At 37.5% G+C, this 23,658-nt stretch overlaps 9 protein-coding genes across 12 annotated transcripts; 6 read left to right on the top strand and 3 right to left on the bottom strand.

Moving 5' to 3' along the window:
- The first annotated feature begins 2,243 nt into the window (after positions 1-2,243).
- On the top strand, positions 2,244-3,776 carry PRP2 (proline-rich protein 2). Its single transcript, NM_127684.4, has 2 exons — positions 2,244-2,467; positions 2,670-3,776. Exons 1-2 carry the CDS (start codon positions 2,302-2,304, stop codon positions 3,467-3,469), a joined length of 966 nt encoding a protein of 321 aa, NP_179710.1. The 5' UTR covers positions 2,244-2,301; the 3' UTR covers positions 3,470-3,776.
- A 4,079-nt stretch (positions 3,777-7,855) lies between these two features.
- AT2G21130 (Cyclophilin-like peptidyl-prolyl cis-trans isomerase family protein) lies at positions 7,856-8,939 on the top strand. Its single transcript, NM_127683.3, has one exon. The coding sequence runs from the start codon at positions 8,194-8,196 to the stop codon at positions 8,716-8,718; it is 525 nt and encodes a 174-aa protein (NP_179709.1). The 5' UTR covers positions 7,856-8,193; the 3' UTR covers positions 8,719-8,939.
- A 576-nt stretch (positions 8,940-9,515) lies between these two features.
- AT2G21120 (magnesium transporter, putative (DUF803)) lies at positions 9,516-12,612 on the top strand. The gene is made up of 9 exons (NM_127682.4): positions 9,516-10,191; positions 10,484-10,540; positions 10,628-10,718; positions 10,802-10,962; positions 11,069-11,196; positions 11,291-11,428; positions 11,755-11,847; positions 11,934-12,054; positions 12,158-12,612. Exons 1-9 carry the CDS (start codon positions 10,071-10,073, stop codon positions 12,232-12,234), a joined length of 987 nt encoding a protein of 328 aa, NP_179708.2. The 5' UTR covers positions 9,516-10,070; the 3' UTR covers positions 12,235-12,612.
- Positions 12,613-13,468: 856 nt separating this feature from the next.
- Positions 13,469-14,117, top strand: AT2G21110 (Disease resistance-responsive (dirigent-like protein) family protein). The gene has a single exon (NM_127681.2). The coding sequence runs from the start codon at positions 13,487-13,489 to the stop codon at positions 14,045-14,047; it is 561 nt and encodes a 186-aa protein (NP_179707.1). The 5' UTR covers positions 13,469-13,486; the 3' UTR covers positions 14,048-14,117.
- An 815-nt stretch (positions 14,118-14,932) lies between these two features.
- Positions 14,933-16,206, top strand: AT2G21100 (Disease resistance-responsive (dirigent-like protein) family protein). Of its 2 annotated transcripts, NM_179678.2 has the most exons (3): positions 14,933-15,322; positions 15,409-15,697; positions 16,152-16,206. In NM_179678.2, the coding sequence occupies exons 1-2, from the start codon at positions 15,001-15,003 to the stop codon at positions 15,648-15,650; spliced, it is 564 nt and encodes a 187-aa protein (NP_850009.1). In that variant the 5' UTR covers positions 14,933-15,000; the 3' UTR covers positions 15,651-15,697; positions 16,152-16,206. The 2 variants fall into 2 exon arrangements, with proteins under 2 accessions (NP_850009.1, NP_001324083.1); NM_001335731.1 differs by lacking the exon at positions 16,152-16,206 and having other exon boundaries at positions 15,409-16,071.
- Positions 16,134-16,145, bottom strand: AT2G21105 (uncharacterized protein; the record flags this gene model as incomplete). The annotated part of the gene is made up of 1 exon (NM_001349584.1): positions 16,134-16,145. A coding segment is annotated over one exon (12 nt), but the record flags the coding sequence as incomplete, so codon positions are not given.
- A 484-nt stretch (positions 16,207-16,690) lies between the features above and the next one.
- AT2G21090 (Pentatricopeptide repeat (PPR-like) superfamily protein) lies at positions 16,691-18,897 on the top strand. Its single transcript, NM_127679.4, has one exon. The coding sequence runs from the start codon at positions 16,849-16,851 to the stop codon at positions 18,640-18,642; it is 1,794 nt and encodes a 597-aa protein (NP_179705.1). The 5' UTR covers positions 16,691-16,848; the 3' UTR covers positions 18,643-18,897.
- Positions 18,898-18,947: 50 nt separating this feature from the next.
- AT2G21080 (Ras guanine nucleotide exchange factor K) lies at positions 18,948-20,638 on the bottom strand. Its single transcript, NM_127678.3, has 3 exons — positions 19,755-20,638; positions 19,436-19,667; positions 18,948-19,360 (listed from the first exon to the last, which is right to left on the bottom strand). Exons 1-3 carry the CDS (start codon positions 20,628-20,630, stop codon positions 19,224-19,226), a joined length of 1,245 nt encoding a protein of 414 aa, NP_179704.2. The 5' UTR covers positions 20,631-20,638; the 3' UTR covers positions 18,948-19,223.
- A 47-nt stretch (positions 20,639-20,685) lies between these two features.
- Positions 20,686-23,485, bottom strand: FIO1 (methyltransferase). Of its 3 annotated transcripts, NM_001202638.2 has the most exons (9): positions 23,171-23,485; positions 22,884-23,089; positions 22,359-22,782; positions 22,060-22,267; positions 21,838-21,945; positions 21,598-21,744; positions 21,444-21,513; positions 21,205-21,262; positions 20,686-20,930 (listed from the first exon to the last, which is right to left on the bottom strand). In NM_001202638.2, exons 1-9 carry the CDS (start codon positions 23,395-23,397, stop codon positions 20,837-20,839), a joined length of 1,542 nt encoding a protein of 513 aa, NP_001189567.1. In that variant the 5' UTR covers positions 23,398-23,485; the 3' UTR covers positions 20,686-20,836. The 3 variants fall into 3 exon arrangements, with proteins under 3 accessions (NP_001189567.1, NP_179703.2, NP_001031382.1); NM_127677.3 differs by having other exon boundaries at positions 20,809-21,262; positions 23,171-23,474; NM_001036305.1 differs by having other exon boundaries at positions 20,812-21,262; positions 21,882-21,945; positions 23,171-23,474.
- Positions 23,486-23,658: the final 173 nt, after the last annotated feature.

Below are 23,658 nucleotides of genomic sequence, written 5' to 3'. Positions count from 1 at the left end.
ATACTTTTACAACTATATTTCGGCATAATTGTTGTAATAACCTTCGTTACTTAGGGCTTGATTGGTTCTCCCTCTGCCACCCGCAAACGCTGCGTTTGCGGGTGATAGCGGTTATTAGCGGTTGACACCAATCATAGAAACCGCTAGATACCGCTTTGGACCGCTCGAAATCGCCAGATTTCAAAAGCTCCTTCCCACAAGCGTTTGCGGTTGCGGGCGGTAGCGGTTAGGTTAAAAAAAAAAAATTAATTAATTAAAATAATTATGTCTTCCACCCAAACCTTATACTTATTCTTATCAGAAAACCCTAATCAATGAAACCCTATTCTCTCAATTATGGCATCCACCCAAACTAACAAAAATCAAAGTCAAAATCAAGAATCAAACGTAAGTATGATCTATCCTTTCATCCATTCATTAGCTAGTGTAATTCTCGGAATATTTCATGGCATCGTTGTTTTTTTTTATTTTGTTTTTTTTTGAGTTTTTTGATTGAATACATGTTTTGATTTGTTTTCTCGATTAGAAAATCATTTGGTCAAACGAGACCACATTTGCGTTACTTCAACGGGTTATTGTGGAGAAATAAACGGAAGAATCCAAAGACCCCAAAATCAGATTTCTAAGTGATGTTCAAAAAGAAAATATTCTTAAGAATATTAACGTTTGGAAAAAATTTGAGTTGGAGATGTGTTAAAAATCGTTTGGATATCTTGAAGAAACTTTATCATATGTATAGAGGCAATCCGGAAAACCCGCGAGTTCAACGTTATTTACAGTTTATCACACTACTTGATGCAATTTTTGGTGATGTACCAAATGCATAAAGTATTAAACTTTTTCTTACAAAATTTATTTATTTTTGAATTTTTAGTTTTATTTATGGTTTTAATTATTAAGTATGTTTAATTTTTCAAATATTATCAATTTATCATAATAATATATTGTATTTTTTTTTCTTTTAATAGTAATATATTATATTTATTTTGGTTATTTTTTATTTAATTACTATCGCATCCGCTGGTTTACCAGTCATAAAACTCCCGCAAACGCACCCATAACCAAACGCTCAACCAGTCGTTCAAAACACTTGATAACGCTTGAAACCGCAACCGCCCGTTTCCGCAAACTCCCGCAACCGCAACCGCACCCGCTGCGTTTAAACCAGTCAGGCCCTTAGATCATGCGACTTGCATGCATGCCAACGCCGTACTTTTAGCCATAGTGGTAAAAAACATGACTTGTTAATTCAAGCCTTTTAGATGTGGACGTATTACCAACTACGTTATTCTTATTTCCTATTACTATATATAGAACTTGTGATAAGGTATATACTTTACAATTTTGTGTCCTCTATTAATGTTGTCGAAGTTGTTCACCGACTTTTCCTAAAAATACACACATACTAGAGTTACCATCACACATAATGTACGTGACTACTATAAAACTCGACACGAATATAGTTTTTTTTTTCTTTTTTTTTGTGTGTGTGTCAAATTATGGACGTAAAAAAAAACAAATTATGGACGTATAGCTAGTGATTAGTGACTAGGACTTCATAGTATCCTCGGGTGAAGATCGTTGTCTCTTTTATGACACATTGACACCAAATACTCAAACCAAGTCAATACTTTGTCTATGTTAAACGGTATAAAATTGTTAATTGTCTTTAAGAATTTCCACATATTTAGGTGATGATGATCAACGTGAACTCTCCCTATCTGTTTCTTTGGCGCAAATAAACTAAAGTTTATCCTCTAAATGCTCTCATGTGAGACGAATTAATATGGGGTCGGTGGTGCGTAGACATACGATTTCAATTATTCATCTGCATACGTTTCTATTTATGATTTTTTGTATTAACGTGTTTATTCCGGATCAATGTATTCCAAGTTAAACTGAAAAAGCAATTGACTTTAAAATTTAACATGTTTTAGTTACTTAAAGAAAACTGATGCAATTGATATCCGAAACAAATTGGAAACATAAAATCCTAAATCTAAAATTTTCAGTTTGTTTTTAAGGTTAACAATGTTTGAAACTCGAATTCAAACTAAAGACCAAATCAATGTAATTGTATCAATATATTCAGTTTATTTAGGTTCTCATCTTCGTGGCAATGGTACCACCAAGTATTTGAATAGTAACTTTTACAAACAAACACACTAAATTAATTAATTCATGAATTGATAAAATAATAGCCCTAACGAACCTATAAATATACACGTGAGGCGATCTCATCAGTAGAATCATATCTTCTTTCTCCTCTACTAGTTACATATCTTCAACAAAGTGAATCTCATGAGGATATTACCGAAAAGCGGAGGAGGTGCTCTTTGCCTCCTCTTTGTGTTTGCTCTTTGTTCGGTGGCTCATTCCCTTAGCTGTGACGTCAAGGTTGTTGGCGATGTCGAAGTCATTGGCTACTCAGAAATCAGCAAAATCAAGATCCCCAATGCATTCTCAGGTCTAGTATATCAATATATGCTTTATAATCTTATCAACGGTGATCACGTCCATATATATATGCATGTTGTACTAATGCTACGGTCGATAAATGTCCCTTCTATAGGTCTATATAATTTGATTGATTATGCATATATAAAGACACTCTTCTCGTAACTTAATATAATTGAATTTTCTTTCGTTGCAACGTTTGTTTGAAATAGGACTTCGAGTTACGATAGAATGCAAGGCGGCCGATTCAAAAGGCCATTTTGTAACGAGGGGAAGCGGAGAAGTGGACGAAACAGGAAAGTTTCATCTTAATATTCCTCATGACATTGTCGGTGATGACGGAACTCTAAAAGAAGCTTGCTATGCTCATCTTCAAAGTGCCTTCGGCAACCCTTGTCCGGCCCACGATGGCCTTGAGGCCTCCAAGATCGTGTTTCTATCGAAATCCGGCCAAAACCACGTTTTGGGTCTCAAAAAAAGTCTTAAATTCTCACCAGAAGTTTGCATCTCAAAGTTCTTTTGGCATATGCCTAAGTTCCCTTTACCTCCTCCGCTTAATCTCCCACCGTTAACGTTTCCTAAGATCAAGAAGCCTTGTCCCCCAATTTACAAACCACCGGTGGTGATCCCTAAGAAGCCGTGTCCACCAAAGATTGCACATAAACCCATCTACAAGCCGCCGGTTCCCATCTACAAGCCTCCAGTGCCTATCTACAAGCCACCAGTGGTTATCCCCAAGAAACCGTGTCCACCAAAGATACACAAGCCCATCTACAAGCCACCCGTGCCTATCTACAAGCCTCCAGTGGTGATCCCAAAGAAGACATTTCCTCCACTTCACAAGCCGATCTACAAGCACCCGGTTCCTATCTACAAACCAATCTTCAAGCCGCCAGTGGTGGTGATTCCAAAGAAACCATGTCCACCACTTCCCAAGTTTCCACACTTCCCACCTAAATACATTCCACACCCTAAGTTCGGAAAATGGCCTCCTTTCCCTTCTCATCCTTGATAAAGATGCAAAATCCTCTGTCTTTCTTAATTTAAGAAAAGTGATCGAGTGATGCCACAAAAGAATGTTCCTTTGTTGCTTTGTTGAATTCTACGTAGATGTTTCATGTTTATGTATCGTAAATTCCAGCCAATCATATTTGTAATTTTTTACCGTTAAAATAAATCTGTAATCTCGTTTCTGTTGATGATCTTTTTTTCAGGATCTTCATTAGCACAAAAAGTATCAATTCCTCTTTTTTTTTTCTTTTCTTTTCAAACATATCAATTCCTTTGAAATATTTGATCGTAAAAAAACTTTTAAAAATGTAAAATAAATGGGTAGGGAGTAGCAGGTCCGGTCCAAAGGATAGAGTCCAATTATAACCCAAAATCATATTATGAGAAAAGGTCCATCAAAAAGGAAATTCAAAAAAAAAGTTATTCTAACATTTCAACTTTATTTTTTTTTTTGTTAAATATGTCCAAATATTTTTAACTTCTATATATTTTTTCACAAAAAATAAGTCCAATCATTTAAAAGAAATGGCCATGAGGAGAGGCGGAGCCGTAACCGGGAGATTGAAGTCCGTGTTGGGATCGATATCAATTTAGAGCCTAGTCTACGTATAATTGGCAAAAGGAAATTGACAATAGAACAACTAGCGAGCTGCCATGCATCTCTCCTGATTATTTTTCCGCAACGGAAGTCATCTTGAAAAGCAAGTTAAGTTTTGCTCAAAAACAAAAGAAGATTAGGGTTTTTGTGTGTAAAATTGCGGATTCTTTAAATAGAAAACAAATCTTTTTATTTATACTCAAAAGAGGCATTTAAGATAAACCAAATTTTTGTTAGCGAATATGTGTGTGTTTTTGTTAACGAGTAAGGCATATTCGACCAAACACATCGTAAATCTTATTTCTACGTATTTTTTCCAAAAGATGGCTCACATTTCTGCTTGTGTAATAGTTTTCATTATGTAGTCTTGTATAACTTTAACACTTTAACTTCAATATAATGGAATGATTTTAGAAGGAAAAAAAACAAAAGAATATAAACTCAATTTCCTTAAATATAGGGTTTGAATCTCCAAGTTACCTTTATCTTCAAACCTTGTCATTATCTTATAAGAAATTTCTTATGATTTCTCTTTTTGGAAAGTCGGCGTTTCCTTTTCTTTTTTTGTGGGAAGTCGACTGGCAACTTATATGGGCTTTTTTCAAAGGCTATTAAGAGGTAAATCGGGATTCCCTGATTTAATTGAAGGAATTGTGACACGTTTAGGCACTTTTTGATAATATTATTCTTTTTGAGACACTTATGAGAGAGTGAACACTTTGCCATCTTTTTGAAAGAAAATTGGACCAATTTATCCCTAAAGTAGTGATTACGCAATAATTTTAACTCATTATTGTTGAGATCGTGTGGGTGAGAAATTATCTTCTTTTTATCATCTCTCTCTTCCATATTCTTTTGTTTTTCATCATTTTCAATTCTCTCTTTCAAAATCATTGTTGTTCTCTATAATTCTTACAAAATCATGGTCGTTCCCATTAATTTTCTCTCCTTTCCATAAGAAATCACCAATCTTCATTATACCATATATAATCTCCTCATAAACTTTCGATTTGTCGTCTCCTCATAATCTCTTCATAATCTCCAAGTTTGAGATCCACGACAACAAACCCAGGAAGAAGATGATCATCATCCTTGCGATTCTCAGAATCCTCTAACAATAAGTTTCTTTGTTATTGTCTCTACTGATTTTTTCTGTTTATATCACCGTGAAATTCTAGATATTACGATGTTACAGAGATTAGAGGTCTTTGTTCATCGTGAATTTACTTGCGATTAAATCGAACAATTAGTGGATTAGGCTCTTATAGTTTGCTAGTCATGTTTTTTCTGAAAATATTGAAGTTATGGGTTTAATTTATTTGAAAACTGATAGAGAAGCCCAAGTTGATATATCGAACGTTGATGGATGTGTTTGGTAAATCTTTGTTCGTGGATAAAAGTGTGTTTGTAGCTCGCTCTGCTTTTGTTATTGGTATGTGCATTATGGATGGCTTATTATGGATTGTGAATTATGGATTGTTATGGTGAGATTTGTGAATCTTTTCATGTTTGATTAATAGGTGAACAATCCCAAAAACAAGCTATATGTGGTGATTTTGTTACAATGATGTCCATATTAATTGGTGGTTACAGAACACTTGCTGCAAAGGCTACAGAACAGTGGCTGAAAAGCGGTGGATAGAGGACATTGACGAGTGTCCAAAAAATCAAGTCCAAATGGTCACCTAGTAACTCACATGTCGTTTCATATCAATGGACAAATTTAGACATGAACAGTAATCGTCGATAAAAAATTGTTGAGCTTTTGGGGTTCTTCCTCTATTTAACTTTTAGAGGTTCACTTCTCTTACATCTCTCATTTCTCATTAATGCTTTGCTTAACTCACTCATTTTAACACAAGCACAAAAAGAACCTTCACTCTCTTTCTCTCTAGTCTTTGGTTAGTTTCTTGTTTTGACACGAAGACATAAAACGATTAGTAAGAGAGAGAAAAGAGAAAACATTAGTTGTCAACATTTTTGTATTGGATCTAAAGATAAATTCTTATAACAAGACATACACACATTTGTGGATGGTTATAATTGTTAAATCCAACTTTTAATTTTACTGAAATTACAGAAGATCTCTACAAGGTCTCAAAGGCTCACGTTGTATCCATGAAGCTAAAGTTCATGAACCAAAATTAGCAAAGGCTGTCCACAACACTGACTGTCATTATGATGTGTGTCCACATATCCAACGTTTTATGGTAGAGTTTATATAGTATAGTATGTGAATGTATTAACCTTGTGGATGTAATTGTATGGTTAATTTTGTTCATTTAATAAGATTAACCAAATTAATTGGTCATGGTTTCCAAAATAATCTCGAATCCTTTGTAAAAAAAAACTAATCTGCGAAATATAAGTGAAGAGAATCAGAGCTAGATCCACGTTTGAGAGGATAACGTCCTCTTGACGGAGATATGATTGTTGGAGCGGCAAAAAGATAGGGTCTAGAACTTCGAGAGAAAGAGAGAAACGTAACTTGCCCAAGTGGTTACAATTTTGATGCGGTTGTTGAAATTCGGGAGAGGCTTCACGATCATGGAATCGAAATCGAAAGAGAGAATGTCGATAGCGTTGTTGTAATTTTCGAGGTTACTTCTGACGGAAATTCTGTGACCGGAGACTTTCACATGTTTTGGAATCGGATCCAGCAGACAAAGGTGGATTTGAGAATATATTTGAAAAAGATCTCGAGAGAGAAAGAAGAAGAGAAGCAATAGATTGTTGAGAGATAAGGAAGATGATGATAAACCTTAAGAGATTCAATTTTGAATATTAAGAGTGTCCTAAAAGATTGGATTTTTATTCTGGAAAGAGAGATGAAGAACAAGAGAGGCCAAAATTGTTTTTGTATTCCTAAAAAAAAAGATAACGAAGAGATATTACTAAGCAAAGGAAGATATAGTTAGAGGGTAGTGATGTCAATTCACATCAAAAAAGTGTCTAATGATTGTGAAGTGCCTAATTACGGCTAAACTTTCAGAAAAGTGCCTCAACACGTAATATTCTCTTTAATTGAATTGTTCAATTAATTTGAATTATACTTGGTTAAGCCCGTATTGTTGTGAGTGCCAATTTCTGCATCAAGAGTTGGCATAAAAAAAGAGAAGGAGAAGATACAAAGGGCAAGGGTAAGAGTGCAAAAGAACCTTCTTTCTTAGTCCAAAAATGTCTATTCTTGTAAGGCCCAAAAATGGTTCCTAAATTAAAAGATTCAGCCCATTTAAACCCCAAATCAATAATAACCTCCTATAATACTATTTTTCCTCTTACCAAAAAATAAAATAATACAAATTTTTTGTTTTATTGAGAATTTCTATTTTGTATTTATTCATTCGATGCATTGTTTACATTATTATTATTATTATTATCATATATTTAAATTTGAAATTTATGAATATTCATTTCTATAGATAGTTTACAGTTTTATCTATCTTTTACTATTTACATTACTTTGATTTTTATTAGTATAAATTAAAATTTTAAAATGAACAATGTAACCATTCTTTTTTACACGTTCTCCTTTTTACTTGTCGTTTTCGACATAATATTTCCGTTTCTTTTGAATACTTTCCTTTTTGTTTGTCTTTTTTAACATAATATTTTCGTTTCTCTTGAATACTTCTCCTTTTACTTGTTTTTTTCGACATAATATTTCCATTTCAATACCATACTTCGGTTTTTTTCCTTCGAAAATTCCCTTTTTACTTGTCATTTTAGACATAATTTTTCAGTTTCTATGTCATATTTACGTCCTTTTAATTATCAAAATGTAGGTAAAAATTAAGAATACACTATATTTTCATTTTTTAAAAAATTCATTGAAAATGGAAATAAGTAAAAAAGTAAATTGGGGTTTGCAACATTACAGAGCAACAACACGTGTCGACCTCGGGATGGACAATTCGAGAGCATTTACCGTGGTCAAAAACTCAACCTAACCACGGTTCAAGAAACAATGGAGATATCGACACGTGTCTCAATCTAAATACCCGATGATATTATCTCACAGATATTCGCTTCCTCTATAAATATCTTCTCTTCGTCCTCAACAGCTTCTCCAGAAAATCTAGGTCACACACTTTTAAAATCCTCGTTCCCAAAATCGAACAACAACAATGGCGTCGCATCCTAAAGTTTTCTTCGACATGACCATCGGCGGTGCACCAGCGGGGAAGATCGTGATGGAGCTTTACACCGACAAGACACCAAAGACGGCGGAGAATTTCAGAGCTCTATGCACCGGAGAGAAAGGCGTCGGACGTAGCGGAAAGCCACTTCACTTCAAAGGATCTTCGTTTCACCGCGTGATCCCAAATTTCATGTGCCAAGGAGGAGATTTCACCAAAGGTAACGGAACTGGTGGCGAATCGATCTACGGAGCCAAATTTGAGGATGAGAATTTCGAGAGGAAGCACACAGGACCTGGGATTTTGTCGATGGCTAACGCTGGTGCTAACACTAATGGATCTCAGTTTTTCATCTGTACGGTGAAGACTGATTGGCTTGATGGTAAGCATGTGGTGTTTGGTCAGGTGGTTGAAGGCTTGGACGTTGTTAAGGCTATTGAGAAGATCGGATCTTCTTCTGGAAAGCCGACGAAGCCTGTTGTGATCGCTGATTGTGGTGAGATCTCTTCTTAGATTCCGGTTGTGGTGGTGACGGTTTCAATTTCTATGTTTCTAGAAGTTTCTTCTTAGCTAATTATGGACTGTGATCTTTGCTCTGTTTCTGCTTTTGCGTATTTTCCTAATTAAGCACCATTAATAATAAGAAAGTTTTAAGGAATTGTGGCGTTTTTGTAATACTGCTATTAAAGATTTTTGGCGTTTTGTCCAATAGACCATAAATGGATATTTTCTATAATTAGAAAAGCATTATATCCATAGGGTAATGAGATCCAAATTGTTTTATATATCGATGCAATACGGCTGGGGCCTTTAGGCCCAACAAAAATTGAGCTTATGCAAGACCTAACGTATTCACATACCTGTAAAGTTGTTATGGGCTTCATTCGTAATCTAGAAATGTCTTAAGAGTGTTGTTGTTACAAGTTTTCTTTTTGGATCTTATAAGGGTCAGGACTAATTTATTAAAAGTAGTCGTCGACTATGTACAACAAAATTCATAGTTAATCAAATTTGACTATAAAAAGTTTAGTAACATGTTGATAAATTAATTAATTAGCAACGTTCCGCGTAATGCTGCAGCTAGTAAGATACGCAGGCATGTGCTGATTTTGAATGATAAATATGACAATATTAAAAAATAGAGAGAGGCAAACCAAAGACCAAACGTGTCAAAGTTTATATGATCCCTCGATTTTTTATTATTATTCTCGTTTGAATCGTTAAGAGTACAGTATAGTAGTTATATAATTTAAAAGTGAAATAATTAGGTGAGAAATGGTTACTATGGTTACCAAATGAAATCAACTACACAAGTAGTCTGCGATGGTGTGTGATAGAAAAATTCCAAAAATAAAATTGAGCAGCCGACGGCGATATAGTGAATGAAAGCAAAGTGTTTCTAATTGAGTAATTTCTATCGAACTAATTGACTAAACCAAAACGCGTACCGGACCCGGTTAAGCATCGGCAAGACCCACGAATTTTCCTGAGCTGTCGTCTTGCCAGAGGCAAAAAGACAGAGAGAGGAGAGACGAGAGCTCGTCGAACCAGATCTCTTTCTCTTTCTTCTCTCTAATTTTGATTTTTTTGAATTTTCTTCTGCAAAGCAAAATCGCAGAAGTCGTCGTGTGTCCGCGTTGCATCGAACCACTTGTTCGATTCTCTTTCGTCATCCTCTCTTATATCATCAGCAACAACAACCCTTGTTTCAAATTTCTTCATTTCCGCCGGATTTATAATCGCAGATTGATTCTGATCGATAGAGATAGGGTTATTCAAGGAGAGACCTCGATTGACTTCAATTGTCTTCCTGATTCGATAGATAAGATTTAGGGTTAGCTTGACGTTGACGTTGATATAGGGGAATGGAGACGGACAATGGGAAGGGGTTGATACTAGCTGTAGCGTCAAGTGTTTTCATTGGTTCCAGCTTCATTCTTAAGAAGAAAGGTCTTAAGCGAGCTGGTGCTATTGGCACCCGAGCAGGTTCTCTCTTCTTCTCCTTCTCCATTACTTTTACAGTTTTTGCTTACCAATTTTATAACTTGCGACTTCTAGTCTCGTAATTGAATCGATTTTGAACTTACCCGCTTTTATAATCTTGTTCCATATTACACTTTTGATTTGTTTATTCACTTATGTAACGTCTTCACTCAATCACTCAAATGGATTCAATACCAGTTACAAAATAGTTTTATTTGAAACATTTTCACTATCAAAATGATATAAACCACTAGTCTCACATTGGAATTGGTGTTCTCTCACATGGATGATACAGGATATGGAGGCTATACTTATTTATTAGAGCCGCTTTGGTGGGCAGGGATGGTTACTAGTGAGTTTTTCATTTGTTATTACTTCTTACTTTTCTCCATCTTAGATTGCAATAACAAGATTATCTCTAACTTCAAATTTTGTTTAGTGATTGTTGGAGAAGCTGCAAACTTTGTGGCTTACATTTATGCACCAGCTGTACTCGTTACTCCTCTCGGTGCATTAAGTATAATCATCAGGTATCTATGTCATGATCACTTTGCTCTGTTATGTGTTGGTGACTTGTGTGATATTAACCTCTCATTTTTTTCTCTTTTGCTAGTGCTGTTTTGGCACATTTCTTATTGAAGGAAAAACTTAAGAAAATGGGGGTTCTCGGATGTGTGTCTTGCATTGTTGGGTCTGTTGTTATTGTTATACACGCACCTAAGGAACAGACTCCTAATTCCGTTGAGGAAATATGGAATCTGGCTACTCAGCCAGGTACCTCTCTCTCTCTCTTTCTTACTCACACACGTTGTGCCTTATCCTATCTGTAGTTTTTTTTATCTGAAAACACACATTTTTCCTTTTCTTATGTATGTAACAGCTTTTCTAATCTACGTAGCCATAACCATGTCGATTGTCCTTGCTTTAATTCTGCATTTTGAACCCCTGTGCGGCCAAACAAACATTCTGGTTTATATTGGAATCTGTTCGTTAATGGGTGCTCTCACTGTAAGTTGGTTCATCTCAGCATACTCGAGCTTTTATTCAATTTTATACTGCACTTGTAACTCTAATATATCTTGTTCTTGGTGTCTTTAAACAGGTTATGAGCATAAAAGCTATTGGAATTGCGATAAAATTAACAATGGAGGGAGTAAGCCAGATCGGGTATCCACAGACATGGCTTTTTGTCATGGTTGCAGTAACTTGTGTCGTTACACAATTGATTTACCTAAATAAGGTAAGCTCTCTACAACAGATTTGTTTGGAAAGCCTTATATATATATATATATATTCTGGAGTCAATACGTCAGTATGCAAGTGTAAGTAGAACAGTTATATCGTTAATGCCCGCAAACAAATACCCATCAGTAGATCATTCCTCAGCTTGACCTATCCCCTAGGGACTGAATCGCTAGATTTTTCCGGTCAAAAGATATGAACCTTAACCATTTACACCTGTAGCATTGAAGGTCTCTTTTTTCCCAGCAAACATATGAACTCTAGAACTCACTTGGCATTGTTGACTAAGGCCTAAGATTGTTACTTGTTATGATTTTTTTGCAGGCTTTGGACACATTCAACGCAGCCATTGTTTCTCCAGTATACTATGTAATGTTCACAACCCTCACAATTGTTGCTAGTGCAATAATGTTCAAGGTAGGTTCAACTAGAAAACGTTTAGCTTGATTTACAAAAGATTAGTAAAAAGCAAACACTGTAACATTGAAACTCGGTTTTCACAGGACTGGTCTGGGCAAGACGCAGCCAGCGTAGCCTCTGAGTTATGTGGATTCATCACTGTGCTCACAGGGACAATGATACTCCATGGCACAAGAGAAGAGGAACAACAACAAGCTTCTTCAGGTAAAAAAAAAAAAACTCTTGCATTTTCCATCATCGATCATATCTGTTTATTCTTCTGCTGCCATTATTAAGCATAATACTGGTCTGATCTTTGGGTGTTCAGAACATGTAAGATGGTACGACTCGAGAAAGAGCATGAACGAAGAACATTTGGTAAGCCTGTACAGTCCTGAATACTAGGAAGAAGAAGATGCAATATCTCTAGGCTCTCAATAGATTGAATGAAATTTGCCAAAAACAAGCCTCATGAGTCTTAAAACTGGATCAATCAACAAATCTGCGGTCGGGTTCATTTTTGTATTGTTTTATGGTCACTGTACAGACAAAAAAGTTTGTCTAGTTAAAAAAACTTCACATTCTTTAGTTTTGATCTTTGTGTCTCTCTTCTTAGTACAGTACAGGTCTTCTTCTTATCTGGACTCTTTTGTCCAAATTTACACTGTTATATATTTATATATGTATCTACATTTTTCTAGGATGAAATATTCCTTCATTGTATCTCACTTGAATGAAATAATAAGGTAAAAGTTTGATCAGAATTGAGAGAAATAACAAGAATCTCTGTTTCGTTTCTTTATAAATCGATCAACGAGAGAGACAGAGAACATGAATATTACCATTTTAGAGAATCTGAATGATCGATAAGTCCGTTATACGAAGGAAGACAAGACTTCTTAGATTCATAACAAGTTAGAAATCTACCGGTGAAATCATTGTAGGATACTAAAGTGATAGAAGTTTGTTCGGTGGTAGCTTGAGACTTTGTCTTTCTTTACCACCAGTCACCAAAACTCTATCATTTTAATCTCGGACATTTTAGTGAGCATCTAACATAAGAAGGAAGAATTGTCTTCTCTTTCTCTTGGAAACGATGAAGTTAAGAGATATATAGACAAGTAATGATCTACTATCTTATCCAGGAAGGTGACACGAAAGTAAGCCACATGTACTCACCTTACATTGTCTAGATATATAGACAAGTAATGATCTACTTTCTTGTAATTTAGGTGTAGAAATAGATAATTTCTATTCTCATACAAATTATGAAAAACAGACTAAAAACATATAAATTACAACAAAAACAAATTTCTTGTTCTTGGTATTATATATTTCTTGTGATTTGGTACTACAAATAAGTCATAATTACTCTCTCATATTAGTATTCATTATAGCAAAACATAACTAGATGAGAATTAAATAATAATGATTTCTTTCAAATTCTAATCATTTGATTTGTTTCTTACTTTATTTTAATATAAACTGTATGCATATGGTAAAGAAATGTAACATGGATTTGACTCCAGATCAGTCTAAAGCCTGACCTATTGAGTCACTATCTTCCTATTCAATTGCAACCTTTGGTCACTCTTTTATATTACAATACATGTAAAACCTCTAACAAAAAACATTACAGGTAAACCAAAAGAGATTAATGGGGAAGAATTTAGGATTAGTAGTTAGTTTTTATCTTTGCATCACGTTCGCACTCGGCGAATACTTTTCAGAAACTCGTCCAATCACACCGAAACAACTAGTGGTCACAAATCTCCATTTCTTCTTTCACGACACTCTCACCGCTCCAAACCCATCAGCCATCCTCATTGCCAAGCCTACTCACACAAGAGGAGACAACGACTCTTCTCCCTCACCTTTCGGTTCTCTTTTTGCTCTCGACGACCCTCTCACCGTTGGACCAGACCCGAAATCCGAGAAGATCGGGAACGCTAGAGGGATGTACGTTTCCTCTGGAAAACATGTCCCCACGTTGACCATGTACGTCGACTTCGGGTTCACATCGGGCAAGTTTAACGGTAGTTCTATAGCCGTGTTTTCGAGGAATACGATAACGGAGAAAGAGAGGGAGGTTGCAGTTGTGGGAGGCCGAGGAAGGTTTAGGATGGCTAGAGGAGTGGCTCAACTCAATACATATTACGTTAACTTGACCAATGGGGATGCTATCGTTGAGTACAATGTCACTCTCTATCATTATTAACAACACTATATACATAAAGGTCTTTCTAAATCTTAATGTAATCACTTCCCTTGGAATAATTTAATGCATGTTCATGATTTTTATATATTAAGCTGTTTTGGTTGCCATGCCTTTTAAATTGTAAGAAATAATACATTCCATGAAAACAAAGTTAGTCTATGAAATCTCCTTAAAAGCATCTTCAACTCTTTTACATTTTGCATACATATTAACAAGTGCACTCCCGTGCAACAAAAAAGGTGGTCCGAATCAATTTTTTTTTTTTTTGGTTGCCCACTTTCTATCTATTACTCAAAATCTTAATCAGTATTAGTACTAAAATTGTGTTAAATACTTTGTTAAACAATTTTTATTGAAACTTTTTTTTTGACTCTTATGCACATTACAATAATTTCTCTTCAAAACCAAAGAATGCACTTGCCTACCAAGATCAAGCATTTTTTCAGAAGCAATCCATCAACAGTACATCCAAATCGTCTCGTAGATGTAAACTACTAAAAAGCTTGACGGATCGGGAATATTATGGATTCAATTTTTCTATTTATCTCATACATGTAAACTACTAAAAACCACACAGTTTAAAACTATAAATTACATTTGACCAGAAGATCCTATCAGCACCATTACATAATTTACATAGCCGAGTTCGGAGTTATTAGATCCACCAATGCAATAACATAGAGTTCTCTTAAGTAGTCTAATTCAAACAATTAAATTATTAGGTGAACCATTACACCACCACATACTGACTTTGTCACATATGTCCCAGCATACTTTTTCTTTTAGTTAAAGATCATTTTGCAGTTTGGTTGAACTAACTTGGACTGGGTGTGATTCATGTATATGTAAGTTCCCTATAAATAGAATTATATACGACTGCACCAAAAACTCATTTTACTCTCACAATTACAAACACTTTGTTACAATTTAGACCCCACCAGAAAAAAGCGAAAATGGCAAAAGAGGAATATGTATCAAGAATGTTGGTTATGTTAATAATGATAATGCCACTGGTTGCTCAGGGATCGAGACTGCATAGTTGGGCTAATCGGCTTGAGGAAACAGGGAAGGACAAGGTAACAAACCTTCAGTTCTATTTCCATGACACCTTGAGCGGCAAGAATCCAACCGCAGTTAAGGTGGCTCAGGGCACAGACACCGAAAAATCCCCGACGCTGTTCGGCGCTGTGTTCATGGTCGACGACGCTCTCACCGAGACCGCTGATCCAAAATCCAAACTCGTTGGACGGGCGCAAGGCCTTTACGGTTCTTCATGTACGTATATTATTTCTTACAATAACCGAACCGAAAATATAAAATGGGTTTGGGACATCACTAATAACCGGTTTTGGTTGGTACAGGTAAAGAAGAAGTAGGTTTGATAATGGCCATGAGCTTCTGTTTCGAGGACGGTCCTTACAAGGACAGCACCATAAGCATGATCGGGAAGAACTCCGCGATGAACCCAATCCGAGAAATGCCTATTGTTGGCGGCACGGGAATGTTCCGGATGGCTCGTGGCTATGCTATTGCCCGGACTAATTGGTTTGATCCCAAAACCGGTGATGCCATCGTTGGCTATAACGTTACCATTATGCACTAGAAAGGCTTTGTATCATATAATACGGCGACGTTTTGCAATGTATACACGTAACATTTCACTACTTCTTTTTTTTTTTTTTGTCACAATAGTGTTTTATTGATATTATAGAGCCAAAAGTAACATACCAATAATTCATAAAGACTAAAATAAACGAGCCCAAAACACAACAACAATCCAAAAGCCCAAATGAATAAACCTAAACTTAAGGAAGAGAACAAAAGATTGTTGTGCGCCGCATAGAAAACACGTGTCAGTGGAAAACATGTTTGAAATACACGTAGAAACTGGAAGAAAAGGGAGTCGACGTCAGAAGCTTCAATTCCGGCCGAAACACCAGAAAACTTGTTCAATTGGCATAGCTCACTCGTCGCCCAAAGGATTAATGGCAAAATTCTAATTGTAGCTTGGATGAGAATTTGACTCCACTAAGTGCAATTCTTCTTCTTCTTCTTCTTTCAACATCTTTTTAACTTTTAGGGTTCATCAATCTTTGAACTGCAGGCAGAAGAAAAAAAACAGAACAAATCTAAATCCGGTCAAGAAACCGGAGAGAAAGCCGGCAAAAGACGCCAGAAAAAAGCCCGACGAAACAAGAAAGAGAATATCTTGCTCTCGGGAGATAAGCCAGCCACCACCGCTAAAAGTAGTCGGTCGATGCCGGAAGCTGAGCCAGTCAACGCTTCTAAGGAAGCCAGCGATGCCGGAGGAGAAGCCGACCAAACACCGCTGATAAAGCCAGTCATTGTCGGTCAAAAAAATTGAAGCTGCTTTGCTCTCTCTGAAAGATGAGGAGAGAGAAGAGAGAGAAAACCATTCTTTTTCTACTACTCTTTTTTTATATTTGGAGATTTAGCATTGCTACGAGATGAATATTTTCTATAAAAAAAAAATATATTTATTTTCTATCCAAAAATATTTTATAATCCAGTTATTTTATTTTAAGACATGGCAAAAATCGTAAATACGTTGATATAAGAAGGCCCATGGGCTTTAGACCTAAGCCCAAAAGTGAAAAAGGATTTGTCTTTGTTAGTATGATCCAAACCAAAACCAAAACCAGATCCGGTTTCTAAACCCATCCGACGGCATATGATTTCTTACCGGCGAATCTCGCCGGCGCAAACCCTTTCTGACTTGTGTTCGCCGGGATCCAATCGCAAATCGTTAAAGTCGCTTCCCATGGTGGTTTCTCCCTCCAATGCCCATCAGTAACCCTAGGAAACGGCCAATCTGTGTCGCCCAATCGTTTCTCAGCAAACACGCAACGAAAGCAGAGCTCTCTCAGGCCGTATCTCGTCTCGAGTCCTTGACTCAACAAGGGATTCGATTACCCTTTGACCTCCTAGCATCTCTGCTCCAGCAGTGTGGAGATACAAAGTCTTTGAAACAAGGCAAATGGATTCATCGTCACTTGAAGATTACTGGATTCAAGAGACCCAACACGCTTTTGTCCAATCATTTAATCGGAATGTACATGAAATGCGGTAAACCTATTGATGCTTGTAAAGTGTTTGATCAAATGCATCTCAGGAACTTGTATTCGTGGAACAATATGGTCTCTGGGTATGTCAAATCAGGGATGTTGGTGCGTGCACGCGTAGTGTTCGATAGTATGCCTGAGAGAGATGTTGTTTCTTGGAACACGATGGTTATTGGGTATGCTCAGGATGGGAATCTACACGAGGCGTTGTGGTTTTATAAAGAGTTTAGGAGATCTGGAATCAAGTTCAACGAGTTCAGCTTCGCTGGGCTTTTGACGGCATGTGTGAAATCTAGGCAGCTCCAGCTCAATCGGCAAGCTCACGGGCAGGTTTTGGTTGCTGGGTTTTTGTCAAATGTGGTACTTTCGTGTTCTATCATCGATGCTTATGCGAAATGTGGTCAGATGGAGAGTGCTAAAAGATGTTTTGATGAGATGACAGTGAAGGATATTCATATTTGGACTACTCTGATCTCTGGGTATGCCAAACTGGGAGATATGGAAGCTGCTGAAAAGTTATTCTGTGAGATGCCTGAGAAAAATCCAGTCTCTTGGACTGCATTAATTGCTGGATATGTTAGACAAGGCTCAGGGAATCGAGCGCTTGACTTGTTTAGAAAAATGATTGCTTTGGGGGTTAAACCAGAGCAATTTACTTTTAGTAGCTGTCTATGTGCCTCTGCGAGCATTGCTTCTCTTAGACATGGGAAGGAAATTCATGGCTATATGATCCGTACCAATGTTAGACCGAACGCGATTGTCATCAGTTCTTTGATAGATATGTACTCCAAATCAGGTAGTTTAGAAGCTAGCGAGCGGGTGTTCAGAATTTGCGATGACAAGCACGACTGCGTTTTTTGGAACACGATGATTTCTGCATTGGCACAGCACGGGCTTGGACACAAGGCCTTGCGAATGCTTGATGACATGATCAAATTCAGGGTCCAGCCAAACCGGACGACTCTGGTTGTGATTCTTAATGCCTGCAGCCATTCAGGTCTGGTAGAGGAAGGATTGAGGTGGTTTGAGTCAATGACTGTTCAGCACGGGATTGTTCCCGACCAAGAGCATTACGCATGTCTGATAGATCTCCTAGGTCGCGCCGGTTGTTTCAAAGAACTGATGAGGAAGATTGAGGAAATGCCTTTTGAACCCGACAAGCATATCTGGAACGCAATCCTAGGAGTATGCAGAATCCATGGAAACGAAGAACTGGGAAAGAAAGCAGCGGACGAGCTGATCAAACTGGACCCTGAGTCGTCTGCACCATACATATTGCTGTCAAGCATTTACGCAGATCATGGGAAGTGGGAATTAGTAGAGAAGCTGAGAGGGGTTATGAAGAAGAGAAGAGTGAATAAAGAAAAAGCTGTGAGTTGGATTGAAATCGAGAAAAAAGTCGAAGCTTTCACTGTCTCAGATGGGTCACATGCTCATGCTCGGAAAGAAGAGATATACTTCATTCTGCATAATCTGGCTGCAGTTATTGAAGAAGAAGCTTCAAGAACATGATCTCTCATACAAGAAGAAGCATCAGCGAACACCTGCAATTTTTCTTCTCAGGATTGTACACTGTTAAAGCCTGCAAAAGCAGGGATTTATACGTTCACGGAGTTTGTGATGATTTTGATGTAGCTTTAGAAGTTTTGTCAGTGTAACAGAGCTAGAAACTACAGACTTCTAATTCTTTTTCCTTTTTGTCTTCTTCTTCAAGATTTATTGGTTAATAAAGAAGCAAAATCAAACCAATTTACAGATAAAATGATGGATTTTTCAGGTTTGTTTCGTATTGGCTAAGTTATTAGAAAGCGGTGGAGATGGCAGAGAAAGGGACAAATACTAAAATAAAGAAAAAGCGATACAGTTGGAGCAACCAACATTTATGATGTTCATCAAACATTCAAATCCAACAACGCCACAGGACAATAACCCGGTTCTGTCTGTTAAACCAGTGATCAAGTTTTTTTTTTGTTTGGTCAAACACCGGTGACCAAGTGTTGTGCATCAATCAGAGCATCCATCTTTCGAAAAGTCAGGCTTCACGAGAAGCTTTTGCAGCGTCTTTTGTTGTCTCATAAATACCTTAATGAATTCTAAGATAGAACCACGACTTTGCTCAGGATCCACATCACCAGAGAGAACTCAAATGCAAAGAGCGTATGAAGCAGTCCCCTATCGAGTGCATAACCATAGAGTGTAATCCCCTTGTTGTTATGTCGCAAATATTCCACTGCAATGTAACTCCTATCAATTGCTCGCAAATAATTTGAAAAAAGAAGAGCATGCTATCATAATTGTAACGTACCTAGAGCTTGCCTAGCCTGGAAGAAGGAAGATAGATCCAGTGACGGTGACACATTGATGTATATGTTGTCGGATGAGTCAGTGTCACTTTCGGGTGATACGGCTTCAGAAGCGCATGTCAAAGCCATGTGCCACCTTGTTGCAATACACACTACTCCTTGAGCTCTGTGTGTGATTCTTGCAGCACCCAACAAGCACAAGAAGAATCCACTTAGCTGTACTGCAGAACATACCTTGAGATAGAAAAGAAAATGAATGCTGCATTAAATGCAGAACGGTGAAACTAGAAAAATTATTACAACAAAGCTTTATAGAATTACCACCAAATCACCAGAGCTGAGGAAACTCTTTTCAGACTTTGAGGCAAGAACCAACAATAAGGCCACAAACTGACTGGTACTTATCACAACAAAGGCGGTGATGATGAAGAACCTGTATCTGTGACTTGTAGCCGACAATTGTTTCTTGATCCTCACATGTTCCTTGCATACATCTTCTATGGTGTCTGATCCACATCTATCAAACAGCTTGTGAAGCCCTCGAAACCTCAGTATCTGCAGCTCACAGGTCAACCGGAACAAGATACAAACAAGCAAGAACACTCCTGTCCGGTAAACCCATGAAAATAAGACGAGGAAGAACATCACAAAGTTCAATGCAGCACAAGATGACTTTATGAAAGGAAATGATACTTCGGCGGAGTAGAAAAATATGCTCTTATGCACAAGTTCCACAAGGAAAGACGGTACAAGTATGTAGGCTAGGTAACGTAAGGCCTTGTCAAGTTCTCGTGAATATCCAAGCCTCACCAAGGTAGAATCATCAAGAAACAGAAGCTTTGTGAGACTATATATTCTGAAGAAACATATTAGAGTCAAGAAACCAATGACGGCAAGTCCAGACTCTGGAAACTGGACGAGCACATTGAAAGAGTTCGCATCCATAACTGCTGAAGGCCGGTTTCTAGGAGTTTTGATAAACAGACAACTTATGAGAGGGACTAGTAAGGTGAAGACTACAAACATCATATAGGACACAGCTTTACCACAAGAGGAGGAGTGATCCAAAGCGCACCACTTGAGGAGAAGACGAAAGTTGCGCAAATCATCAGAAGGCAAGGATTTTGAAGGTTGTAAGGGGGTGTTAGAGAGGTTTGGGAGGTGAAGGAGAAAGTATTCATCTTCACCAGGATTCATATCTTTCCAAATGAATCAAAGGGTTGAGGGATCACCAAAGTTATATATAGGTGGTCACTGCGAAAAGAGAAAATGACAATTCAAAATAACTACACCCACATGCAATGCAAGATATATATAGGTGGTAGAGGTCTTACATTTTTCATCACAAACGATGGTTGATCAAAAAGAGAAACTGGAGAGAAAGGCAAAAGTAACTTGCTTAGTCACGTGAAGTGAAGAACCCTCTCTCTCTCTCTCTCCTTTACTACTTTTGGGTAATCCAACTTGGCTCTGTGTATCTTTCCCCGTAAGGTAAGTCTTTTCAAGTCTTGATTCTAGTTATATATGCAGTTGAGAAACACGAGTGGTCTGCTATGCAACACTTTTCATCCACAACAAGATTAGCTGAAAAAAGTTTGCTTGCTTCTGTTGAGAGTAATTGTCTCAGTTTATGTAGGAATCAATTCAAAAGACGGCTTGTTTTTGTGTGTAAGAACATGTCATGTGTCTAAGATTTGAAGATTCATCATTTTCATTTAGTTTTTGACAGATGCCAGTCTTCAAGTCAGAACAGTACCCTGGGACTCGTTACCGGCAAAATTTGGACTTCAAACTTTCTTCCAACGAACCGAAGACCCTGGAGAACAATCCTGCATATGCAAAATTAAACCGACAATTCAGTTGTCTTCACGTTGGTAACTAACAGCGAAAGTTTTGGTACTTCGCGATTTTGGTGAGATCAAATGAATAGAACCAAAGCTTTTGCAGATTCATGAATAAAGAAGTGAAATTTTTTCCAGCAACTTAGGGAAACCGAGCAAAATGACTAACCTGAGAGGGGACTATCTTTCTGCTGCAATGATCCTTTTATAAGCAACGTTCCTGGCATCTGTTGGAACACCTGTAAAAGAAGTTTCTTCATCATAAACAATTCGAAAAGGTGAAGGCAATTGTTAGGGATTTCTCAAATGAAATCCAAACATACCAAGATGCGGAAAGATAGGTTATATTCAGGGACTTGCAAACTGGAGCCATCCAGTGACTGTTTTTCATATCCATGGCTTCTTACACTATCTACATCTGCAATGTCATTCTTTGAGATTGTGTTGCACTGGTCATTAGATGCAACAATCTGCACAACAATAGAAAGAAACTCCATTGAGCTTGAGATACTGTAGAAACAAGATTGGATGGCAAGACAAAACAATACAGGTAGTGCACTTACGTCAACAGAAAATGTAGAAGAGTTTAACTTGCACGAGGCGCCACAGCTCTTGAAGAATTCTTCAACTGATTGCAGCACATCTACGGCACTGTACTGCCGTTTAATGCACTATAAACACACAAATCCACCATGGAGAATGTAAGGCTTTTGTAAAGCCCGAGACTTTTATATAGTTACAGAACAAATATAAGTAAAGGATGACGAAAGTTATAGATAGAATACCTCAAGCATAAAAGAAAGAACGCTCTTTTTGACTACAGGAGGTGCTATAATCTTCCTAGCTATTGGCATAAACGACCAAGCGAGGCCCCAACGGGATGTTTGACCTTGGACAAATTCAGTGGTCTTCACAATGGTCACTCCCACTTCCCAAAGCTTAGATATCAAGAGTTTGAGGTTAGCCTTCTTTCCAAGCATTGAAGTGTACCACCTAATATTAAACATGTTCACAAAACGATAAGTCCTGATGGATGGAAAACCAGAATGTGGAAGATCCAAAGGTTTATTTGGGTACAATTTACCTGAATCTTTGCCTCAGTACAGCGCTATCTTTGATAATACGTGACACAAAAGCTTGCTCCCCACCATTGCAAACCATCTCTTCAGGAGTTCCACCGCATGAAGTTTTAGGATTTAGCCCCGCTTCTTCAAAGGTCTCAAAAAATGGAGGATTGGACATACAGAAGTCGAATGTTTCGTTTTCCTTGACAACACCGAGTAGTACAGCTGGTTCAATAAAACTCTTGTTGTCATGATAATCAGACTTAACCGTGGCGGAAATTTCAGCTTCCTCCTGTATGGTTTTCTCCCTCTCTGTATTTTCAACCTCAGGGACAGAGGAACACTGTGGAGGAACTTTAGAGTCTCTGATCTCGATAAGGTCTGAAAAATGGGGATTACTTTGAACATTCTTCTCTGCCCATTCTAGAGCTACAACAGTAAAATCTGCATACAAAACAACATTGTCACCAAATTGAGAACATAGAGCCAACTACTAAAGAAGCTAGTATAATGCAGATGAAGTATAATAAAAGAAGAAGAAAAACCTGAGCCAACAAAACTCCAACCAAAAAGAGATGCACCAAGGAGAGGATAAATGCAATTAGCCCCAGTACCAATGTCAAAGCCCTTTACTTTACTTCCATCACCACCCAAACTTTGAATGATCCCAGAGGACAAAAGATCATTGATCCAATGAATGTAATTCGATCTATTAGGAACAGTTGGGCAAAGCTGTCCATCAGGAATCCACCTATATATATAAGACTTTGGTAAATAACTAACTGTTCTTGAGAGCAAAAAAGCTAGTTCCTTTGTACAATTGAAATCATACCAGTTGACGCCATGGTCATGTAGAAGGAGGACACGAGTGAGCTCTCGGGTTGCGTTGTAATCGGTCCAGTCGATGCGAGCTCGACTACCGGAGAAGAAAACAAAGGGCTTGAAAGATGGGTAAAGAGACGCTAACGAGGCAAAATCCGGTGGGTTGTCGGAGTATTTGCTTCGGGGTTGCTTTGTGGATCCAGGTTCTGAGCGAGCTCTCTTCTTCCCACTCCGCATTGAAACTACTCCGACAGATAAAACTTAAGCCGTCGGTGAGAGAGAAGACAACGGCGGTGAACTGGAGTGAAGGCATGTTAAAGCCTCTGCCTGAGTTAGCGGCTTTGATCAGAAGCCGGAGATTATTTGCGCTCCCAGCAAAGCGACGTCGTTCGAGCAACAAAATTATTATTTTTAATTACTTTTGGCTCAAATATGATAATCTTCTTTTCATATTAAAGTTTCCTTTTATCTTCACTATATTAACTAATTAACCAATAA

This window comes from Arabidopsis thaliana, chromosome 2, assembly GCF_000001735.4.
Source record: "Arabidopsis thaliana chromosome 2, partial sequence".
NCBI classification, from domain to species: Eukaryota; Viridiplantae; Streptophyta; class Magnoliopsida; order Brassicales; family Brassicaceae; genus Arabidopsis; species Arabidopsis thaliana.
Note: the sequence above shows the minus strand (reverse complement) of the source record. Positions and strands in the feature narration are given on the sequence as shown.

Coding starts and splice junctions, on each gene's coding strand:
- PRP2 (NM_127684.4), top strand. CDS start 2,302: ATGAGGATATTACCGAAAAGCGGAGGAGGTGCTCTTTGCCTCCTCTTT. Junction 2,468..2,669: donor GATCCCCAATGCATTCTCAG/GTCTAGTATATC, acceptor TGTTTGAAATAG/GACTTCGAGTTACGATAGAA.
- AT2G21130 (NM_127683.3), top strand. CDS start 8,194: ATGGCGTCGCATCCTAAAGTTTTCTTCGACATGACCATCGGCGGTGCA.
- AT2G21120 (NM_127682.4), top strand. CDS start 10,071: ATGGAGACGGACAATGGGAAGGGGTTGATACTAGCTGTAGCGTCAAGT. Junction 10,541..10,627: donor GTGGGCAGGGATGGTTACTA/GTGAGTTTTTCA, acceptor AATTTTGTTTAG/TGATTGTTGGAGAAGCTGCA. Junction 11,197..11,290: donor CGTTAATGGGTGCTCTCACT/GTAAGTTGGTTC, acceptor GTCTTTAAACAG/GTTATGAGCATAAAAGCTAT.
- AT2G21110 (NM_127681.2), top strand. CDS start 13,487: ATGGGGAAGAATTTAGGATTAGTAGTTAGTTTTTATCTTTGCATCACG.
- AT2G21100 (NM_179678.2), top strand. CDS start 15,001: ATGGCAAAAGAGGAATATGTATCAAGAATGTTGGTTATGTTAATAATG. Junction 15,323..15,408: donor AGGCCTTTACGGTTCTTCAT/GTACGTATATTA, acceptor TGGTTGGTACAG/GTAAAGAAGAAGTAGGTTTG.
- AT2G21090 (NM_127679.4), top strand. CDS start 16,849: ATGCCCATCAGTAACCCTAGGAAACGGCCAATCTGTGTCGCCCAATCG.
- AT2G21080 (NM_127678.3), bottom strand. CDS start 20,630: ATGAATCCTGGTGAAGATGAATACTTTCTCCTTCACCTCCCAAACCTC. Junction 19,668..19,754: donor TCAGCTCTGGTGATTTGGTG/GTAATTCTATAA, acceptor TTCTATCTCAAG/GTATGTTCTGCAGTACAGCT. Junction 19,361..19,435: donor CCAGGCTAGGCAAGCTCTAG/GTACGTTACAAT, acceptor GTTACATTGCAG/TGGAATATTTGCGACATAAC.
- FIO1 (NM_001202638.2), bottom strand. CDS start 23,397: ATGCGGAGTGGGAAGAAGAGAGCTCGCTCAGAACCTGGATCCACAAAG. Junction 22,783..22,883: donor TTGGAGTTTTGTTGGCTCAG/GTTTTTCTTCTT, acceptor TTTTGTATGCAG/ATTTTACTGTTGTAGCTCTA. Junction 21,514..21,597: donor ACCTATCTTTCCGCATCTTG/GTATGTTTGGAT, acceptor CTTCTTTTACAG/GTGTTCCAACAGATGCCAGG.